Consider the following 23,688-nt stretch of genomic DNA (forward strand, 5'->3'; position numbering starts at 1 on the left):
CGTGTGCAGAAGCAGAATGGAGGACATTATAAAGCTATACGTAGCAATGTAACTGTGAATCCAGCACCTTGGAAATACAATGCTTACTATTAAGTATCAGCAGTACTGAGCAATGCAATCATAAATCCAGCCCTAGAGGAGATACAATACTTTATAGTGTCGGCCGCATTATTATTCATTATTATAATTATTATTCATTATTCAGCAGTACTGTGCAATATAGGTGTGAATCCAGCACTGGGGGAGATACAATACAGCAGTACTGTGCAATGTAGCTATTTATGCTACTGATACAGTACTTTCTATAACATATCTCTCCCAGTGCTGGATTAAGTACATTATTCAGCAGTACTGAGCAATGTAGCTGTGAATTCTGCACTGGGAGAGATACACCAATAATTTCTGTGGTGGTTCTCATATTGTGTGTGGCATATGTGGCTCAAGCCCATTCATTTTAATAGAGCTGAACTGCAATGCGAGACAGACATGGTCGAAAGCCGCCATTTTTTTCTATACTATCACTTTATGTAACTGATGAGGAAGTTGAAGCTGAATTAAGAAGTTAGGAAGCTGACACTCATTAGAGTGAATTAATAACCTCCATATGTTTCTCTGCACATCCTCGCAGCGAGTAGAGAAAACAGGTCTATTCTCACATTTCTTATATTTGCCATTTAGATAGAACATTTTCCCCGCAAAGTGAATTAGTTTTTTGCAATTACTGTTCGGTTTCCTTCATTAAGCACTAAATTGCAATTAATTAAAAACACAATTTCCCCTCGTCCTGTAGTTTATGCTTCTGATAGGAGATGAAGATGAGCGGTGAGCTGCATCTATTGCTTCTACAGAGTGCAGAAAAGGGGCGCCGTGTCGCCCTTATCGCCCCCTGTTGTTCTTCTGCACAAAATAAATGATACAAAAAATTTTCCATCTGCAATAAACTAGAAGAAAATAAACTAATTTATTATAACTATTGCATCACAAAGCGTGGCGGTGCTGCCTACCAGATTCCAATGGATAGCGAGCGCCTACAATTTTTTCCTGTTATATAGCAATGGATGCAAAAATACAGGATGACTACTGCTAGTTTTGGTCCCCGGTCATAAATTCGATGCATTTCCTATGTTACTTCTCTAGAGAAAAGGACTGGCACCTATTGGATGTAGCAATCCTAAAAGTCATTATCGACCCTCTAAAGAGCCATGTCACTTAACTAAGAAGTTAAATGGAAAACCTTTTTTTCAGATACATGTTTTGGGGTGTTTGCCCCTCATCAGTGCAAAACAGGAAATCTGATTTGGATGAGTTTGAGGCCTCTGACAAGGGAGAGCACCAAGTTGAACTAAGGAGGCATCCTAAGTTGTATGACCGGATTAATTAAAGAGTCGATATTGACATTTAGGATCGCTACCTCCATTAGGTGCCATTAGATTTCCAGTCTTCCTTCTTTATGAAGTGACTAACATACTTTAACATACCAAAGGAGCATTGCATGGCCTACAGGTCTCCTTACCCTGACTTTCCACAAGGGAATATATGTCTCTATGCATAAAAGTGTTACAGAAAGAACATAGAACATAACCTACCCTTAGAATGATGTTTGGCACCTGTGCTGATTGAAGGGTCCATAATTCCTTTGTGGTTTACCAGTTCCCTGGAGAAAACCCCCTTAAAGACTCCATAAATCCTCATTAATCAATTATTTATCGCTCCAAAAATCAAATTTTATTTGATGGTGTCTACAGCTCTTCTGCAGATCTGTGTCTCCATGGTAACAGACTACAATCTAACCCTGTGTAGTCTGACTCTGCTTTTATACTCCTTCCATCCCTACTTTTCCTAACGTTTGGTAGAAAACCAAGAAATAGTGGACAGATGGTAGGGAGAGTGACTGCAGGATCCGACTACACAGGCTTTGTTTGTTGTCTGTTACCATGGAGACAAATAGGTCTGCATGGGAGCTGCATACACAACATAAGAAGATATTTAATTATGATAATTAGTTAAAATGATTCATCTTAGATGCTCCGGCTGTAAAGGTTTACTATAGATGTGCTTGATTATCAGCTTGAAAAGAGAAAAATACCGTATTACCGATGCCGCGGTGCAATCCTATTTTGTGTGTAATAACAGTAATACGCACGGCGCTTCGCGGCTTGTCCTTTCTCGGCACGGTTTGAACTCTGGCTGGCCTGTGGCTACCATCTCTATAGATCATCTTTACCTTGGAATCACACAGACAATTTGTAACGCGATGGATGCAGGCGAGAAAGCGGCGGGTACGGAGGGAAGGTTAATGCAACGAACGCGAACACGGCAGGATCCCCGGAGGTGATTTACCCACACGTCAGCCGGACAGTCACCTCTCATGCACTATTAATGCGATAAATAATATATACTCTCATAAAAATCCGGCAGAGCCCCCCTGACGTTATTGTTATGGTCTGACCATAGTCCCACGGGGTCCTAGGATGCAGGATAAAGAGCTGACGGAGCACATGGGAGACCCTGCCGGAGATTTGTGAGTCTCTGCCTCGAGTCGGAGATCTTCCTCCTGCAAAAGATGTTTTGATATAATTGGAAGGAAGCTGCAGGGAGTCTTTTAACAATGCAAGAACCGGCCCAAGGAATGCAATATGTCTTCCAATGAAGAGTAACCGGCTTTTACTTCTTTTCATAAATGACGCCGGGCTCTGAAGCTTGTTGAAAGGAAATTATTTTTCTTTTTGCAGAAAAAGAAAAATAGTTTCTGAGCATTCAATCACTTCTGAAAGAGCTGAGGTTAGACGCTTAAAAGGGGTTGTATAAGCTAAGAAAATAAGGATTTTTTTTTTTGTAACCTAGAAAAAGCGCCACCCTCCTCTTCAGGTTGGACTTAAAATTGCAGCTTAGCACCTTTCACTAAAATAGGGCAGAACTGTGATATCAGAATGTATACAGAAGTGCTGCTACAAGTTTACTACATTGGGCATCGTCGATCGGATCTTCAGGAGATATACACATTATTTGGATTTTTTTCCCATCTTATTTAAAAAAATCTTATAGTTTTGACAAAAGAAAACAAACAAACCAAAAAAAAATCACTTTTGCTGTCCATCCAAGCCATTCATTACAGCCACATACCATGGACAACGATCATATCGCAATGCTCGGACTGGCCGGTGGCTCTCTCGACCAGAGCATGATACCATGTATTTCTATGCAGCTGTCACTCTTGGGTCAGGAGAGCCGCTGACCATGCAATTGTCGTCCATGCTATATGTCCATCTGACTGCTCCCTAAGGATTTCAATTCTTGCCCATTGTTAAGTTGTAGTCTAAGGCAGTTTATTCCAAAAGGAGAACAATAGTTCATCCATCTGGACCAAAAGGCCATACTAAGAGACCTGGATCGGTAGCTTTACATTACCGAAGCTTGGAGAGAGCCCACCTTGCCCCAAACATCTTGGCTTCCACCCAAATGGAACTGAGTGCCGGTCTAGATAGACTCACTCACCGATGGGGGCGCAAAACATGACCATTTAGGAGGAAAGCCAAAAGGGAACCACATCCTGAAAATACCCTGTAACTCAAAGATGTGGATAGGTGAACACAATCTAAAACCACCATGTCTCATGAACTCATAATTGAGCCTCCAAACCCTAGTTACCAGTGGCCCATATATGAAGACAATCAGTGTTGAAGAGACATCACTTTCCGTACATATTACCATGATCGGCAACTAAAGTGGTTACCCCCGCCACAAGAGAGTTGATATATGGAAATTTGGGCGGTCTTCCTGCAGAGGTTGTCCTTCAGCGAGGCTTCGCGGTATGTCTATGAATATCTGCAGTGTGAAGTTAGGAGACTTCTTTTGTGAGTTGAACGGTTGATCATTGGCTGTTCGGTTCTTGACATGTGCAGTAGTCATTGTATATCAAGGTTAATGTTGGCGCATGCAGTGTGTGCTTTATCTGTACCTGTTGTGCCGTGCTGTAAACCCTGGCGTAACATGCATCACGCAGACAGTCTGGTGATGTTGATGTATGACTCCCGAGCTCTTTCCTCGTAAACAAAGTGTCTCTCTACCGTGCAAGGAGACAGTAACATTTAGCAAGACAAATGGAAGGTGATGTGAGGAAGCTGCGCTATTGAGGGACCTTGTCTAATATATACCTCACCTCCGTCTGGAGACGGAAAATGATGCTGCATTTTTACAGACTATGCACAATGGAAGGTGCACGGGGTGGTGGTGAGGAATATATGTCTGACACGAGCTGAGGAACATGCAATGCTAATATATGTATTTTCTGTAATGTTTTATCCATATTGGCCGACGAGTCTCAAAGAAGTCTCAGGCTTAAAAGAGCAATGGCACCTAGAATTAATTGCGACATAACAGAGATTATGATACTTGTATGTGCCCTTTTCAAAGGTATAAAACCATATTCATACACCTTTGTTTCATGGCCCGAGTATGGACCGTAATGTTTGGACTGGCTGAGGGTCTTTTGAGGATGTTGAGTTCAGGTTAGGAGACCCTTGGACAGTCCATACATTGCAGTCCATAGTCAAACCATGGAACATGGAATGTTGTGCCATCAGAAAGGAGTTGACTATATAAAGGTGTCCCTCACTCTGGGAGTGCCAGCATCAATCATAAATTGTGCAATTCATTGTCTTCCCCCATGGTGGCACTTTGGGGAAGCGAAACAATTTAAAGGGTATCCATAAGTTAGATCATCAATATCCAATTCGTGGGGTCTGAGACATGAAACATCAATAAATCAGATGTTTTCAGCTTCGACAGTGGCCATGTGTGCACAGTGGATAGTCGGGAAAGCACAGCTCCATACACTGTGCTGTGCACATTCTCAGTGCTGAAGCTCAACAATATTCACCTACATAGGAGCTGAACTGCAGTATCTGAAACCACTACACAGTGTATGAGTGTGACGCTAGTCACTACTTATGGACTGTCACGCACAATGGGGAAAGACTAAGTGTAACACGAGGGGAAGAGGGGGGTGGAGCTCAAACACTAGGGAAGTGAGGAATAGAGACCCCTAGGCATCACCCTGTCTGCCATAAACGTCCCTATATAGGTTCTGTACTGCACCTATCACCATGCAGGAACCTAATCCCTGCCTGACCCTTAGCGATAGTCCCTGGTTATGGAGAGGATGGGTGTACACTAGTCAGTCCCCACTACAACTAAAGACAGAGAAGGTAGGCAAACAAGGGGAAACGCTTATCTTGAGCAGACTCCGAGAGGTAACACCAGACGTCCTCCAACAGCACCAGAGAGGGAGATAGCCGACTGTTATAGCTCCAAGCCTTCACAAGGGAGAAAAGTGAATATCCCCAGCAATTCCCAAAACAGACTGGGAGTATGTAGACACCCAGGTCCAGGTGTGTCAATTAGATTCGGAGGGAGGTTGCCATTGGGTCCAAGAGTCAGAAGGATTAAAAAGTTGTCTGCAAAGCCAAACGCAAAGACCTTCTGCAGCTAGTTGCAAAGCTACTGTCTTCAGCATCTAACACACCTGTGACATGGACAAGACTGTGAGGCAGAGAAGTCAGACGTTCCTGCGTCAGTTCCAAGAGAGCATGTGGAAAGCCAAGGGAAAAGACAAAGGCAGTAAAAAAAAAATCAAGTCTCAGTACGTGGTCAAAATACCAAAAAAAGGCAGATCAAGGCAGAAAGACAACATAAAGGGATAGTCGGAACATGGTCCAAGGGTCAGGCAGCAGAAGATCAGAACTCAGAACAGCATCGGATAAATACTCACCAGGGAGCATAAACTACATTTGGCAGAGATAAGGAGCAGACAGCTCAATTAAATAGCTTGGGCAATCTCTAGAACAAAGAACACCTGGAGAAAAACCCGCATCTCCCAGTCCCAGATTGGCCAGCTGAACTATCAATCAAAGCACTGAAAGCTCAGCACACCCTTCAGAAGATTGGAAAGTCAAACCATCAATCAGAACACTGACAACTCAGCTTGACTCAGTTTCCATAGGGCAGCAAAACAATCACTCACTCGTGACAGTGGGCATATTTATGATGGACCCTATGCCACAATTGTGGCTTTAAAAAGTTGCATACCTTTGCACAAGCCTTACTCTCAGCATGCCAATATATACTGTGAGCAGCTGAACACCCATGTGTTGGAAGCAAGTGTTTGAGACTATTGCCAGATCTCCATTAAAACGTTTTATAATCTTTGTGCTGAGATTCTTGACGATTTCAACTTTTTTTTTTTCTGTGCAAGGCTTGACAAAATGCTGGAAGGGAACAGTTTAAAATAACGCTTCTCGCCATCATACACAAATGAAAATTGACTGGTAATTGTCATAGACGGAGCGCTGTGCCTCTCTGTTACATGGTGATGGATGAGCCTCCGTGGCTGTAATAACTCGCACTTTTTATTCCCCCGTCTTTCTGTCGCTGTGGGTTTTTTTTATCTTTTACTGACATAATTTCAATCTTTTCTTCATATTAGTTTTATTATTTTATTTTTTGCCCTGCCAGGAACCTTAAAATAACCGTCTACTAGAAACCACATTCATCTGGGGAGGTTCAGCATAATGTAACCAGAGTGTAATCTGCAGAAAGGGCCTTAGGGTACATATATTATAGCTATATTCTAATGGTGGGGGAAGACTAAGGGGATCAGCTTATAACATGTAAATCCTGTTCAACCTGCCACTTAGAAAGCTTCCAAACACCGTTCTCCTATTTTTAGAAAAATCTTATTAATAATGCAGACTGTAATACTGGATAGTCAGACCGGTTACCTATGTACTGGCTGACAATACTTCAGGAAATTTTGTAAAGGGGCTGTCAGGTAAAGCCTGTCTAGCAATCTCTTAAGGTACAGAAGAAAAGGAGGCATTGGGAGTGGAGTAACACCAGTGTGAGATCAGACGACTACTTCCTCACTTGAAGTAACACTTGACAGCAGGATCTGACTACACACAGGGTTTGTTTGTAGTCTGTAACCATAGCGACGCCTAGGTCTGCATTCTATTTAAAGGTGCTTCACATTTTGTTACAGAATCATTGGAGAAATAATATGGACCCTTTAATCAGGGGAAGACAGAGAGTGATTTGGGTCTCTGTCTGACTAGGGGCATCACCGCAGATATTTGGTGCTCAGCTCACCATCTAATCTACCAGTTGTCAAAACTGTAACTGTACAGAGAAATATGTCCAAGATATTGTATGTAATGCATAGCGCCAACAAGGTTATGGCGCAGGTGTCATTATGATAAATTTGGCACAATTTGCGCCATTTTTGTCATAGCATTCAGTAAGTCTCCCCCCACGGTGTATATATCTGTGTTGGGCACAGCGGCCTGTGTGATCCCAGACAGAGCGACGCTTGGCAGAGCATAAAAGGTCATCCATGTTTCATTTCCACATTAACAATTCTCTGTAATTCCCTTCCCCGTATCACAGCTTGAGCGAAATGCATTAAAAGCTGCGCATCTGCTCCCAGTGATAAGATGGCGGGCAGCGCGGGACAGCACTCTCGCTGCAGGGCGGACAGAGAAATTACTACATAGTTCATTAACAGCATCACAGATATCCAAACAGCGAGCAGAACTTTCCTGCTGTAATGTCGGAGCTGCACATTATCTTCCTGATGTATGGGAGGAAAGCAGATAACCGAGGAAGCTAATCTGAAATAAAGCAGGCCTGTGCCATATCTCCACTCATATACTATGCAGAATCCGCCCCAGAAGATCTCAGCCCAAGAGGGAAGCGGCCGGCTGGATGCAAACGACGGATACACATTACACTCCGTACACCCGAGACTGTAAACAGCGCACTTCAATGTCTCTTTATGATAGGGTGACATTTCTCTGTTATTCCTTGTGTTTCTTCCTTCCTTCCCACCCTCCCACCCTCCCTTCTCTCTACTCCTTTATTCCTTCCTTAACACCTTCCTGTTTAGCTCTACTTTTCTTTTCCTCCATTTTCTTCATTTTTTTCCTTCTCTTTCTCCTTTGCTTCCATTTCTTTTCTTCTCTCGATTCATTTTCTTTCTTTCTTTTCCGTCATACTTCCTTCATTTATTTCTTCACGTCCCTTTTATCCCTTCTTTCCTTGTACCTTTTGATTCTGCCTTCCATCTCTCTTTTCTTTCTCTCCCTGATCTCCTACTTTTCTATCTTTCTTCCTACCTTTCTCAATTTTCTTCTTTCCTTCTTTCTTTCTCTTTCTTTCTCTTCTTCCTACCTTCCTTCCTCCTTCATATCCTTCTTCCCTTCTTTTTTCTCTTTCCTTCCTTCCTCCCCTGCTCTTCCTTCCTCCCTTCCTTCTCTTCCATCCTTCTCTTCTTTCTTTTCCTTACGTCTCTTCCTTCTTCCACGTCTTCCTCCCTTTATTTCTCCTTCACTTCTTCGTTCCTTCCTTCCTTGTCTTTAAATCTTTCTCCTTCACTTCCTTCCTCCCTTCTTTCCTTTCTTTCCTTACTTCTCTTCCATCTTCCTTGTCTTCCTACCTTCCATCACTTCTTCTTTCTTTTCCTTACTTCTCTCCCTTCTTCCTAGTCTTCCTCCCTTTATTCCTCCTTCACTTCCTCCCTTCCTTGTCTTCCTACCATCCTCCCTCCTTCACTTCCTTCCTCTCTCCCTTCTCTTCTTTCTTTCCCTTATTTCTCTTCCTTCTTCCTTGTCTTCCTACCTTTATTCCTCCTTCATTTCCTTGTCTTCCTTCCTACCTTTCTTCCTTCTATCCGATTTATTCCTTTCTTCTTCCCATTTTCGTTTCTCTCACTATTCTTTTCCACACTAGGGAAACCATTGCTCTGATCTATTAATGACCTTGTGCACTTGGACTTTGGAGCAGAGGGCCCAGAGCCGGGGGGCCCGGATGTCATTGATAAATAGTAGATGACAATCTGCAGATTGTTCTAATCTGAACAGGACCGGACGACTATCTGACGTGTATCCGGCCTCCTGATGCTCCCCGTCCCCCAGCAGATGATGTTGGAGCAGAGTCTTCCCATCTCGCGCACTTATGCCACAATTATATCGTAGAAGAAGGTCCCGCCGATGAGACCAGTCTCCAGAACTGACCACGATCAACACAAAATCTGCAACAATTGGGTTTTGTTGAGGAGTTTTCTATTAAATTCACTGGGAAAAATTGGCAACAAATTTGCAAGTGCCCAGATCCCACTCACTCCTCCTGCACTTCTTTGATATGGTGGGATTAATGTCCCCCGATATAAGACGAAGGTCTCCAATATAACCTTAAGATGGTAGAGGTCTACAGCCCAAAAACCAGGTCCCGAGTAGATCATTGGCTCCGTTTGTGACCCCTAAATCTTGACTGCTGGTTCCTCCCACATAAGCAGAGATTTGTTCCGTAATGTATCATTTCTTGTAATAAGCCTTTTTATAAGCACGTCTTTATCAAAAAATGCATCTTTAATTTTTTTTTCCCAAAAAATTCCCCCAGCCGTGTCCCATTAACACATTTCTATGACATAATCCATTTTTAGCAACCCAGTAACTCTCCTAGTGATAATGGCTGTTTAGCGAGCAGGAAAGTAGGGCAATTTTTCATTATTAATTATAATTTTATCTCGAAGCTTAATCCCCTAAAGTGCGTTTGTCACTGACAGACTGTCAGGAAGACATACAAAAAAAAACTACTGGTAAGCAACGAATTAACCCCGAATGGGCCTCTGACGGCTAGGTCTGAATATGCTAACCTTGCCTTCAGTCAAACTGTAATGACCTGTACGGTGGTCTAATCCCTTGTGGTCATTCTTCCCTTAATATGACCTGATATGGACCTGCCGGCCAAACGACAGTCCGCGAGATGACGGTCCGCAAGATGACGGTCCACGAGATGACGGTCCATGGTGTCTTGGTCTCTCCCCGTGGTATCATAGGCCTCATTAGAGACTTGCGTGGGTTGATTTTCTGCTTGATTTTGGAGATGAAGAAGGAGATTACAGACGTGTTCAGCAGAGATTTCTCAGACATGCACGAGTAAAATTAATTAGTTTGTCAAAAAAAATAAAAATCAGACGGCAGATGTTGCGCGGGGGGTATTTTGCCTTTCAGGTACTGAAATATGTAGATGGGGAACCAGACCGTTCAGGAAATTGCCGAAAACTTTGAGCAGAACACATCGGTATCTATAGTGACCAGAATGAAACATAACAATCAGGTATTAAAATTGTTAAAAAAAAATATAAAATTTGAATAATACGTCCTTTAATCCAGTAGTAGAGTAGGTTAGTACTGGATTATCAAGAGGTCTGGATCAGGGCTGGCTCCAGGCTTACGTGGAGTCCCATTGGGCCTCTCTTTTGCTTTTGATGTTTTATTTCTCCTTGCCTTCTAAGTGCTATAACTTTTATATATTCCGGTTAACGGGGGGGGGGGGGGGTGTATCAGGGTTTATTATTTTGCAGTACGAGCTGTAGTTTTTATCAATACCATTTTGCGTTCCATCCGACTATCCGTCTCCTTTTTTTTTTTTTTCCGTTTAGCTTGGTGACGTGACCGAAAAACAGCAATTCTGATATTTCCATTTTATTTTTTTTTATGTTCTCCATATGGGAAAAATATTGTCATATTTTATTAGTTTAGACAGTTTCATTTATGGCGATATAAAATGAGGGTTTTTTAAAAGATTTTATTTACATTTTGAGAAAAAAATTGATCTATTTGAACTTTATTTTTTTATTATTATTTTCGAACCATTTGATATTCTGCAATACCGTAAAATTACCGATCTCCTATGAAACGTGCCACCCTCCTCATATTGCAGGGCGATGAAAATCATAAGACACCTTCCCCCTTTTCCATCCTCTTAAATGCTGCTGTCACGATCACGATTGACAACGGCATCTGAAAGGCTATACGGCTGCGATCAGAGCCAGCTCCATTTGCTGCTGTTAGATTCGAGTGGTGGCTAAGCCGACTGCAAAAAAGCAGCATGCGCCTCCAATTTACGTGTGCAGCACTTACCCGGGTTCCCTGGGTGCTGGCGTCGGCCCTGGTAGAAAAAAAATCTCAAAAGAAAATTACATAAATGGTTCAATGTAATAAAACAAGTGAAAAGAAAAGATGAAGCAGTCACCCAGTCGTTTTTAGAGACCCTTTGAAGAATGGAAACGGAGAACAATAGACGGCATTAATCTGCTTGTTATAATGTCCAGTCATGTGATTATTACGTATGAAAACAATTTTTTTTAATCACTTTTTTTATCATTATTTTGCGATGAGAAATGTTTTATTATATCTATTATGTTAAGTTGCTTGCCCTATTATCCCAGAAAACCTGCAAGGAGATTCATTCACTAGAGGGAAGAAAGTTTACAAGAGTTGTCTGGGTTCAGTGAGAAATTGTAAAAAAAAAAGTCTGCATTTTTTTTCTGAGTAACAGCGCCACCCTTATCCATAGGCTACATTTGGTATGACAACTCGGCCTATTCAAGTGAATCTGTCCCATGAAGCTCACACCTAGCTTGGACTGGGAGGATCATAAAGGGGGAAAAAATGGGTTTACCCACAGGACAGGTGATAAATGTATGCTCGCTGGGGATCTGACCGCTCTGACCCTGCACTGATCCCTATGTGAATGGAGTGGTAATACGCAGGTGTGACCAACACACCATTCTCCTGCATAGGACTAACATCCCTAGGGGGGTGGTTGCACTTCTGTTCCACCATTTACATGGGGGACTTTGGGACCCTTGTTCTTGGGATTGCCAGGTGACCCACCGGTCAGTGGATAAGACATGAGTCTATTTAGTGGGATTAGCTACTTAGAGATATTCCGACTATAGACCTTTTGCGGCAAATTTTTAAATGGATTTGCACTAAATTCAAGAATGTTTTATTAAATAATAATTATTAATTTATAAACAGTCCTAGCTTGTGGCGGTCACATAACAGCTGTTTTATGATCCCTGATGTCGCCACATTTGCTTTTTGTATCCGCTCATTTTTACGAATACGGTAATTCCCATTGAAGTCTGCCCCTAGTGGCTCTATCTGGAACTACTACAATTATTACTTGGATCTGGCAACGATATAACATAGGTCTTGTGGACCCTGCTATAGAGTACAACTGGATTCTTAAAAAGGCTTCCTGAAAATTACCGTACTCATCCAAAGTTGGAGAAACGTTACCCACTGAACCACTGGCCCTTGTGAAACTGCAACTGCAAGGCCCAGTAGCCCTTAGCCAAAGATATGTGCACAATAAAGGCAGCCCATGCAGTGGATTTGGGTCCACCCAGTAAGAACCTGCACAAGGACATAGTCTCCAGAAGTGCGGTAATGTTGGCATGCAAGAAAGTGCAGTCATTATGAAAATTGGACTGGAGCAGCACTACACTCCATCCAGCTCAAATGGGTCAAAGGGCCTCATTTTTTTTATCTTTGCTGTAAAACCTCCAGTTCCCACTCCTCCAGTTCCCACTGCATGTTGGTGTCTGAATCTACTGGGAGTGATAGAGCTACAGGCTGCAGATATAAAACTTCATAGATCTGATCATTTCCGGGAAACGTCGTCTATGTAGCGCCGACACCATTTCTATAATTCCTGGACTAATGCTCTTAAAAATATATAAGTGGACAATGTTTTATTGACTTTTGGAGCTGGTGGGGCTGCATCTGTTTATTTCAATCAATGCCCATTAAAAAAATAGAAGACCCTCAATAGACTTGTCCAAGAAAACGGTGCAACAATAGACGCCAGGCAGATAAAAGATGATGTTCCTAATGTGCATATAAGCCCGTGTCTGTAGACGACTGTCTTCCTGCCTCTGTAGAGCTGATGGTGAGTAATTTAACCGTATCACCAGACTCAGGGACACCGGCAAGGTCATCCATTAGGGAAGGATATCGGGGAATCGCTGCGGTGGAGGCTTGTCGATGAGGTCATCCTCCATCGTTCTGTATCCAGGGAAGTCACATTTCCCAAGCTCGAGTGAGACAGAACCGCTTTAATTAAGTGGAATAAACTCCTCCTGTGTGGGAAGCGATTTCACAGGATGCTGGCATAACGCCATTATACAAAAGAGACACAAAACCAGTTCTTGAGCCAAATACTTTAAGCAGAATCTCGTTCTTCACTCCAGTGGCCGGCGAGATGCCTGGCAACATTGGCAAGAAATAAAGCTAAATTGTAAACCTGACCTGGATGCGGGTGCAGCGGGCACTCGACTCCTGGTAATGGAGTAATGAAATCAGTCCTATGAGAGCAGTAATTGTGATGTTCCCTGCGATATTGTGATGTTCTCATACACATCAGCATTGATTTTCCCATCCTTCCCTCCTGAACTGCTCTATAATGGGATTGTGTTTAATCCTCAGGGATGAAGAGACGGCTCCTGACTCAGCAGCTGAAGGATGCTCCAATGCAAGATTTCATAACCCCCCACCGGGCAATGGACCATGGTGAAGAGCAGGGGGCTGCAAAACGCCGCCGACACATCAGGTATGGTGCAGGCTCCAGATAATAGATGGGATCCATGGGAAATGGGCAGCGAGGGGTTAGGGTCACACACAGGGACACTCCATCCTGATATTGAAAGATCTCTGCTTTCAAAAGGGTTTTGCCACAAAATATATGTTTTGGGGGATCACAAGAACAAAGGTCCAGAGTCGCTCAATGCTCCTCAGCACACAACGTGACATTTGCTAATTTAAATAATTGAGCTTTCTGCAGATGTATTTAGCTATTAATACTGCTGACATCCTAATATACAGTGAGCGCCCCCTTGGGTCAGCAGCAGGCGGCCGTCATTTTATTATTTCCTTCTAAAGGGAAGCACTCTGCTGACAGTAGTGTCTATAAAGGGCACTGTGGCAGTGGTTATGAGGGGCTCTGCTGACAGTAGTGTCTATATGCGGCACTCTGTGGCAGTAATTATGAGGGGCACTGCTGACAGTAATGTTTATATGGGGCATTCTGTGGCAGTGATTATGAGGGGCACTACTGACAGTAATGTTTATATGTGGCACTCTGTGGCAGTGGTTATGAGGGGCACTGCTGACAGTAGTATTTATATGGGGCACTCTGGCAGTGATTATGAGGGGCGCTGCTGGCAGTAGTGTTTATATGGGGCACTCTGTAGCAGTGATTATGAGGGGCGCTGCTGACAGTAGTATTCATATGGGGCACTGTGGCAGTGATTATGAGGGGCACTGCTGACAGTAGTATTTATATGGGGCACTCTGTAGCAGTAATTATGAGGGGCGCTGCTGACAGTAGGGTTTATATGGGGCACTCTGTAGCAGTGATTATGAGGGGCACTGCTGACAGTAGTATTTATATGGGGCACTCTGTAGCAGTAATTATGAGGGGCGCTGCTGACAGTAGGGTTTATATGGGGCACTCTGTAGCAGTGATTATGAGGGGCACTGCTGACAGTAGTATTTATATGGGGCACTCTGTAGCAGTAATTATGAGGGGCGCTGCTGACAGTAGGGTTTATATGGGGCACTCTGTAGCAGTGATTATGAGGGGCACTGCTGACAGTAGTATTTATATGGGGCACTCTGTAGCAGTAATTATGAGGGGCGCTGCTGACAGTAGGGTTTATATGGGGCACTCTGTAGCAGTGATTATGAGGGGCACTGCTGACAGTAGTATTTATATGGGGCACTCTGTAGCAGTAATTATGAGGGGCGCTGCTGACAGTAGGGTTTATATGGGGCACTCTGTAGCAGTGATTATGAGGGGCACTGCTGACAGTAGTATTTATATGGGGCACTCTGTAGCAGTAATTATGAGGGGCGCTGCTGACAGTAGGGTTTATATGGGGCACTCTGTAGCAGTGATTATGAGGGGCACTGCTGACAGTAGTATTTATATGGGGACTTTGTGGCAATGTATATGGCAGTATGTTAGTATTGCTTATTGGGGCACCCTGTAATATTAGTTATTTGGGTTACTATCGCAGTAGTATTTTTTAGCGAGGGCTCCCTTTGGCACTGGTCATTTAGGAATGTCTATAAGGGGCGCACTCTTCGTATAGGTCACTCTGATGGTGTGGGTAATGGAGATACTTTTCTTGTAGTGGGTTTGGCCTGAACTTGTGAGTGGGGATTACACAGGGAATGATTTCGGCAGCGCTCCCTCAGAACAAACGTTATTATTTTGCATCCATTTCATCTGTGCTTCTTTTCCTTCTTTGATATTATTTCTTGCTATTCCATACAGCTCACATGCATCCGACCATGTTTTATTCATTGCGACGCATGTCGCTGTATGTATTAGAGCCCAGACATTTTTCTGGCGGATCCTGTATTATTTTCCACGCTGTCTCTGCACCGTTCCACATTGATGTTTTTTTAATGGAGTGTTTGTGTGGGGTATTGATTTTATGTTTCTCTCTTGGGGATTGTTTCATACAATAAGTTGTACCGCTTGTTTCACATTAGACTTCAGACTCCTTGGCTGTAATTATTACTTGTCTGAAATCCTCGATTCTCGCTCTTTATTTTCTGTAATAAAAATCACTCGTTTAGGGCCAGCACCCAACGTGCCGGTTGTAAACTGCTACCCAGCCACGTGCAATATGTGACTGTCACATGGACCATTGACTGTAGCTATATACTGGTAGACTCCAATCAGCCAGAACGTTAAAACCACTGATAGGTGAAGGCAATAACCTTGATCATCTCATGACATATGGCTCTTGTCAAGGGTGGGATATAATGGACAGAGAGTGTACAGTCTCACTTCGTGAAGTTGAAAGCAAGAAAAATGGGCAAGTGCAAGGATGTGAACGTCTCTGACAAGGGCCAAATTTTGATGGCTAAATTGGTCAGGGCATCTCTGAAATGGCAGGGTTTTTTTAGGGTGTTCCTAGTGTTCAGTGGAAGGTGCCTACATAAAGGAATCCAAGGAAAGACAAGTTGTGATCCCGTGACGAAGTCATGGACGCCCAAGGCTCACTGATGCGCGTGAGATGGAAAGGCCAGCCCATCAGGTCTGATCCCACAGAAGAGCAAAAATTGCTGAAAAATATAGTGATAGCTCTAATAGAAAAGTGTCAGATCACACAGAACATCATGGCGTACCGTGTATGTGGATGGGTAGGCAAAGACCGGTCAGAGTGGCCATGTTGACCCCAGTCCACCAACAATGGACACGAGATTCTCGGAACTGGATCATAGAACAATAGAAGAAGGTGACCTGGTCTGATGAATCACGTTTCCATCATGTTGCCGGCCGATGCGAGAATGTCACCTACTTGGGGTAGAGATGGCACCAGGAGGCACTATGGGAAGAAGATGAACCGATGAAGGCCATATGACTGGGCAATTGTTCTGTTGGGAAAACCTTGGCTCCTGGTATCATGTGGATGTGACAAGCATTCTTGACCTAAAAATGTATAGACTAAGTACCCAACTTCATGGTGGCAGCTTTCCCTTAAGGTAGTGACCTCTTTCAGCAGGATAATGCCCACCTGACACACTGCGAATACTGTTCAGGAACGTGACCAGGAGATCATGGTAATGACATGTCTCCAAAATTTCACAGATCTCAATCTGATCCATCATCTGTGGGTACTGGACAATCCCTTAAAGGATCCAGGCGATATGCAACTGGACACCCCCAAAGACCTGATGAAGTCCAGGCCTCCACGGGTCAGAGCTGTTTTGGAGGCATGAGGGGAACCAACACAATATTTGACTGGTGGGTTTTGGGCTTGACACGATTTTTGGCTATTGCAGACATGTTCGCCTGTTATTAACATCCGTCGGCAGCAGAAGTGATGTCACTGCGTAAATGTGCGTAGGTTTATTTTAGGGGTATTTGGCGTGAAGAATTAAATGAAGCACTAGATACTGCATCCTTTCTGGACATATTAAGGGACCACCATGGGGTTTGTGCATAGTCGCATTTTTGCTATTTGGCATCACGACAACGGTCGCCCCCTTCCCCCCCATAGTAATCAATTAGGAAACTGACATCTGTCTCCAGAAGATTCCTAAACAAATCTTCATCCCCCATGACGGGCGTTGTGCTTTGTAGGACAGTGTTGTGTGTATCTTGTTCTCCAAGGTGCTCTTGCCATAATCTCCCATGGTGCGTAATGTATGCCCGTAGCCTCTTGTATCAGACTCCGAATGTCTTTGTGATGTCCTCTTATTATCTACTAACCCTCTTCTCCTTCTCCCGCCTTCCGAGACACGGGAACAATAAGGGAACAGTTTTCTTTGCATGCCACGGCTAAACCATTGGTTACAGACAACAGGCTCAGTTGGTGGGTGGCGAGGGTGGGTCTTGAGCCCGGTTTTGCCCTTTTGTACGGAGAACAATGACCTCGTATCTCATTATGCCTCTTTGATTTCAGTAGGGAATGGATTCTCTTCTCGGAAATTGCCACGTACATCGATCTCCCTGCTCCTGTGACACAGAAGAATAGACCTCCATATCTCGGACTCTGTATATATACATTTCGAAAACCTCAACTTTTCTGGGTCCGGCGGGCTTCCTAAAGTCCTATAGACCTGACTGGGAAATTACTGTGAACTCTTAAGGGCTGGAATTACTTTTCTGCAACTCATTTTTGTTGGATTTATTTTGCTGTATTGGAAGAAAATACTAAAACTGAGATACAGATGAAAATGACAAATCAAACAACAAAATAAGTGCAAGGTACTAGGAGGAATAAGGCAAAACTGCCCAGTGGGGTATGGACTATCAAGGGTGCCACTACATTATACAACTAGGTTAAGGGACCCTGGACCCTTTGGTTACACCCTGAATATGGCAAAATAGTACCCTCTAATCTTAGAGACAAGTTCATATATTTAGGTCAAGCCATATTAAGACCCCATATTCGGGCATACGAGGAAAGACCACTGCACAATGAATCCTGTGGACCACTTGACATCAAGCATTTACCTAGGTCCCACACAAAACATTATTTATGGCTTAAGCAGCCACTGTGTGTAGCACCTACCGACCATAAATAATGTTCTGTGTGGGACCTAGGTAATGCTTGATGTCAAGTGGTCCACAGGATTCATTGTGCAGTGGTCTTTCCTCGTATGCCCGAATATGGGGTCTTAATATGGCTTGACCTAAATATATGTACTTGTCTCTTTAAGATTAGAGGGTACTATTTTGCCATATTCAGGGTGTAACCAAAGGGTCAAGGGTCCCTTAACCTAGTTGTATAATATAGTGGTACCCCTGATAGTTCATACCCCACTGGGAGATTTTGCCTTATTCCTCCTAGTACCTTGCACTTCTTTTGTTGTTTGATTTGTCGTTTTTGTTTTTGGATTATTTTAATTTTAAATACTAATTAAAGTCTATATTTTAATTCCAATAAGCTGAAAAACAATATATTTATTTTGATTTAACCATTTGCTACGTAGTTGTGAGATACAGATGACCCACTCTTAGGATAGGTAATCAATATCTGATTAGTGAGGGGTCAAACACCAGATACCCCCCCACGATCAGCTGTTTTTAGGTCCCACGGCTGCTGGAAGTGCACTGTGTACAGACCAGAACAACACAGTGCCGTACGCTGTCTAGTGGCCATTCTCTGGTACTGCAGCTCAGCTCCTATTGAAGTAGATAAGATCTGAGCTTTAGTAGCCAAGATCTGACAATACACAGAGTACGGAGCTCTGAGTCCTTCCATCACCTGGAGGACCCAAAAACGGCTGATAGGTGTGAGTATCTGTTGTTCGACCCTCCACCTATGTGATATTGATCAATCTGATCTGATATTCTGGTTCTAGACATCCCTTTTAAGGATCAGAAAATATTGTCTATTTCCCTGAACAGCACCGGGCTGTGCCTGGTAGTCAATGGAAATCAACTGGAATATCAGACACAACCATAAGACCAGGGTGGCGCTATAACATGTAAAATCCTTATTTCAGACAACCCCAGTCATGGGGTCAGAGGGTGTAGAACATTATATGAAATATTGGGTAATATCTCAAGTATGAACTTATTATTGTCATGAATATTCATCTTATTACATGTCCCACAACATAAAAAAAAAGGTTGGGCATATTGAATTTCAACATGTTGAGTCCTTTTTTCTCTAGTAGGCCACTCTCAGAGGTAACTAGCAGATACGTATATCACCTACTGGAAACATGGAAACTTGGCTTTATGTGTATGGGGACACCTCGGCTGCACCTAAGGGATCACTTTCACCTTTGATTTCTTACCTGGGTGATCATTATTTCGGTACATTTGGCTGCATATGGTAAAGTAGCCACAAGAGGCTGAGGGAGGGCAGGTGGGTGAAGTACGGGTGTACGGTGCTGGGGTGTAATGGATTTTACTTTTAGGAAAATGTTCTTTAATTTAAATCAATGACGTGTATCTATTGTAACGCACGCCTCAACATCAAGATTGGAACACCAAGAAGGAAAAGTCATGGAAATACGGAAATCACGGGATGGATAGACGTGTTACTGATCTGCAAAGGATGAAAAATGGACACAGAATTTGCAGTGCACCTTTACTAACATAGGTCGCTCTTCCCTGCACCCGTTCAGTTATTTCCTTCTTCGCGTAATGTGTACATTTTGGGGCTCCAGAGTAAAAGTATAACTATTAAAGAGGTAAAATTCAATGTTGAAATTGCAACACTAAGAATGAAAAGCTACGGCCTGCTTGGCCTCCAGACTTGCCTCTCATCGACCACGTCTGGGACATCATTTGTTGGCAATCGCAAAGGCATCTGCCAGCAGCAGATCTTGATGATTTCCATTTTCTATCCCCAAGTATATTCAGCATTAATACACTTAATAACCTCACTGATTGCAGCTGAGGCTGTAAGAGCGGACATTTCTGCATGTGGCGCTCATACTCCAGACTGAATAAATCCAGAGATTTTGAACATTTTGAGTCCGTTTTTTTCAGAATTTGCAAATTGATCTCCATCCTGTGATTTTTTTTAAATTTTTTTCCGTAATTCCACAACACAACTTTTTCTTGGTGCTGCAGCTTTTATATTGAGGAGTGCATAATAAACCTGAGCCCTCGTGTTGTTCACATTCCGGCTATTGTTTATGCTCGTGGTTCCGATATATATTGCCATCCGCCCTCTGTATATCTCCGAGGCTATTAGCACTTTACTACACGTGTCTTACCTGGAGATACAGACGATGGTATAGATATAAATAACGTGATACATTTCTCATCTTATGTGCTACATTATATCACACCTTGAAGCCACGTGCTCTCTGAGTGACACCAGCAGATGGTTGGTTATGTGCAGAAATAGAGACTGATCGCAGATTCCTCCACAGTCAGATTTACAATCAAATGCATTAAATTTTGATACTTTACAATGTGAGAGATTCAGGAGATTTCAGATCCAAGAGGAGAAAATTACAAATAGCTTAAAGGAAATCACAAAATGACTGGTCAAACCAAGCTCAGGAGCTTGATGCACTCCTGGCGAGGCCATCACGTCTCAGTGCATCTTCTCACCTACTGCATTTCCCTCGCTTTACCCTTCTCTGGCTCCTGTAAAGTAACATCTGTCAATCAAGCAAGAGAGGTGCAGAGATAAATGCACAAGTAGGTGAGAAGGTGCAATGAACTGCTCGAGCACCTGTGCTTAGTTTGAACAGTCATTTTGTGATGATAGACTCCTTCTTAAAAGTCCAAATCGGAAAGAAAAATCTGAGAAGTGTCCACTCACCTAAATCAGATGGGAGGTCTCTCTACCTATTTGTTTAAAGGCAGAAACCACCAATCAAGTCCAGCGAGATGGAAAAACGTCCAAGAGGAGCCACCCTGCGGACCCTTTACCCCGAGCCCTGACTCTTCTTGCACCTGGCTTGTTTTTATATAGGGCAGCTACATAATGTCTCCTAGATAGTTTTTTACTGAATATTTCTCTTCCTTTCTGCAATAGAGATAATTTGCATACTTTTCTCCCATGGAGCATTGCCTTTAAGACTCCATACCCAGTACTTCTCCTTAATGTTGCACTCGGCCAGCCAGACTCTGCTAATACTGATTGGGGGCAAACTTCCCCCCCCCCCCCTTCCCCCCAAACAGGCTGTCTATACTTGAGTTTCTGGCTTTGAATATATTCTTAGTTTTGCTGCGAGGTTCATTAAAGGATTGGTCATTGGCTTATTGGTTAGCTCCGCTACTAGGTGGTACTTGCAAGATGAAAGGGGGCAATATTCAGGATCGTCATTTTTATTGTCCAAAATGGAGGTCAACTGCAAAAAAAAAAATTGTTTTCGCTCTGGAGGACCACCACTGTGCAATACTTAATGTCTCCTGCGGGGGAGCTGCAGGAAGATGAAACATTAACTTTCAGGTAACCGCACATATTTCAGATAACCGCTGTGATCATTTTGTCAATTGGCCCTTTTAAAGACGCCACATAGACATCTCTGCTGAGTCCCCCTAACATTTTAAAAGATTGCATGTGTTCTGTATTGACAGAGGGGACTAAAATCACTGCCAGTAATGGCATCCAGGAGGCATTGAAATGTAACCTGTCCAGTCCTTCTTATCCCTGACATCATCTGTTGGGGGAGAGTTAGGAGGCCTTATATATGTTCGATGAAAGCAGAGAGTTGCATACGGGTTGACTTGCAGTTCCAACTAAGCCCCGTCCCCTAGGCAAGTTTTTTGCATAAAAAATAAAAAAAAAAATGCTTTTTTTCCAGGTTAGCAACCCTTGTATTCATCTGGCTTGTACAGTTGGTGGCCTCCATTTTCAGAGCTTCCATCTTTATATTCCACTTGAACCTAGTAACGTCATTGAGACGCTAATTCTCGAAAATTGTAATGTCATTATATATTTTTATAAATTTTGCTCTAATTTTAGGCCAGACTAAAAAGCAAGTTGCCAATCAGATGAAGAAAAGCAATGATCTGGTTGATTCATGGAGGATGTTGATGAATATTGAGGAATTGAGCTATGATCACGGCAAATTGTCAAGTTTCAAGTTAGTTCCTGGACCCCCCAAACATACTTTGCTTCCCAAGATCTCCACTGCTCCTCAGCTACAGGCATCCAATTAGCTAGGCTGTTATCGCCCCTGCTGGGGGTAGCACAGAGTTAAGAGTGACTTATGATGACACTGATCAGTAGAGGGGCACTGGGGTCTTTAGGAACAGTGGTGAAGATCTTGGGAACAGAGCAAAACTTTGGGGGGTTTACAGTAAAGTTGTCTCTTTCTGTATGACTGTAGGATACCTGGGCTGCTTGATAAAAATAAAAATGAATTTTATGTCCCTGCAGTAATAAAATAGATATCGAATGTTGACCTTTGTCTTTTTTTTTTTTGTCTGTCACCTAAATAAAACAAGACACGCTACCAACTCACTGAGGAATCGGATTACAGCTACCAAAAGAAGTCTATCGAAAAGGGAGGAAGAAGGAGTAAGAAACAAAATGAAAGAGAGCTGCAGGCGTGCACAGAGCAACGCTGCTGCTTTCTAGTAATTGTTTTATCTCACCCTAAAGCTGGATTCACAGCTACACTGCTCAGAACTGCTGTATAATGCCCTCCATGCCGTAGCTGCTTCTGAACATGTCCTACATAGATACAGGGGAGCAGGAATCCCTCATGTCTGAGGGAGACATTATAGCAGCTCGTCTCCACCCACCAGCTCAGAGACAACTGAAAAATTAGAGATCGAGCCTGCAGATGGGAAAGCCATTGAAAATTGCAGTATACAAGTCACACAATGACCAAAAACAGTGTTATTCCACACCTACACATGCTTATTGTGAACAGTCACTTGAAATGGGACATCTTGCCACGAGAGGGTAAAGAGAGAGCTGCTTCCTTCACATTCAGGACACAGATCTGTTCAGAAGCAGCCATCTAAATACTGGTTACAAAGAACCTGACAGTAGATTAATGCTGCCCGAACCAGGTATGTTTTACTCTGACATTCTGCAGCATCTCAGAAAACATACTCTGGGGACCATGCATGTCACACGACTAGTCAAATGCGCAGGTCTCCGGCGGCTTCTCCCCGCCCAGTGCCCTCGACAGATATCTCCCTATACACACATACTGCGAAACCTGTTAGTCATCAGGAGCGCGGTGGGACCTACATCAGACTAGTTATCTGATGTTTGAGTCATCAGGAGCACTGGAAATTTTGCAAAAAAAAGATGACAATAGTCCCTACAGGAATTAAAGTTTGATGGACGGATAACCCATTAAGATATTTTTAGGGAAAACCAGTTTCCTAGGAGGTCAGCAAGAAGCAGGGGCTTAGCTGTAGGGGATGTAGTGGTCGCTCTCGGACCTGGCGTATAAGGAGGTCCAAAGGCTCCTCTGCCAGGAAGGCATCGGTGATATAAAGGGCTCACGCAAGGTGGGGCCCCTATTATACTCCCGGGGCCAGGAGCTTCGCTAAGAGAAGAAGGCCTCTCCCCTGTGTTGTCTATTGCGTGCAGTTTGTTCGCCATCACCATGTTTCTCCACCGCGGCCCCCGTACGCTCCGATCTGTCAGAAGTACAATCAAAGAGATTTCATCAGGCAGCCGAAAGACGTCAGAGCCGGCTCAGTGATTAAAAAAAAAAAAAGCAGAAATCGGCACTTTGGAATTAAAGCGTCTTTCTAGTTTCATGTAGCAGACAACCGTGTCTTTGTTGTGTCTCATGATGAGAGCGGCCACAGGGCGAGTGAGCGCCGAGATCCCACAGAAGTGAACATGAATGAGCTTGTCCTGGAGCTGCACCT

General features: G+C 43.3%; 1 protein-coding gene across 2 annotated transcripts in view; it reads left to right on the top strand.

The window, feature by feature from the left end:
- Nucleotides 1–21,614, top strand: part of TRIM44 (tripartite motif containing 44) — a 61,777-nt gene extending 40,163 nt beyond the window's left edge. Inside the window, exons 5-6 of one of the 2 annotated variants that reach the window (XM_077287012.1) lie at nucleotides 13,335–13,458; nucleotides 17,330–21,614. In XM_077287012.1, coding sequence (XP_077143127.1) covers nucleotides 13,335–13,422 — 88 coding nt within the window. In that variant the 3' untranslated portion in view covers nucleotides 13,423–13,458; nucleotides 17,330–21,614. The remainder of the gene's footprint in view (nucleotides 1–13,334; nucleotides 13,459–17,329) is intronic. The other variant, XM_077287013.1, reaches the window with a different exon arrangement.
- Nucleotides 21,615–23,688: the final 2,074 nt, after the last annotated feature.

This window comes from Ranitomeya variabilis, chromosome 2, assembly GCF_051348905.1.
Source record: "Ranitomeya variabilis isolate aRanVar5 chromosome 2, aRanVar5.hap1, whole genome shotgun sequence".
NCBI classification, from domain to species: Eukaryota; Metazoa; Chordata; class Amphibia; order Anura; family Dendrobatidae; genus Ranitomeya; species Ranitomeya variabilis.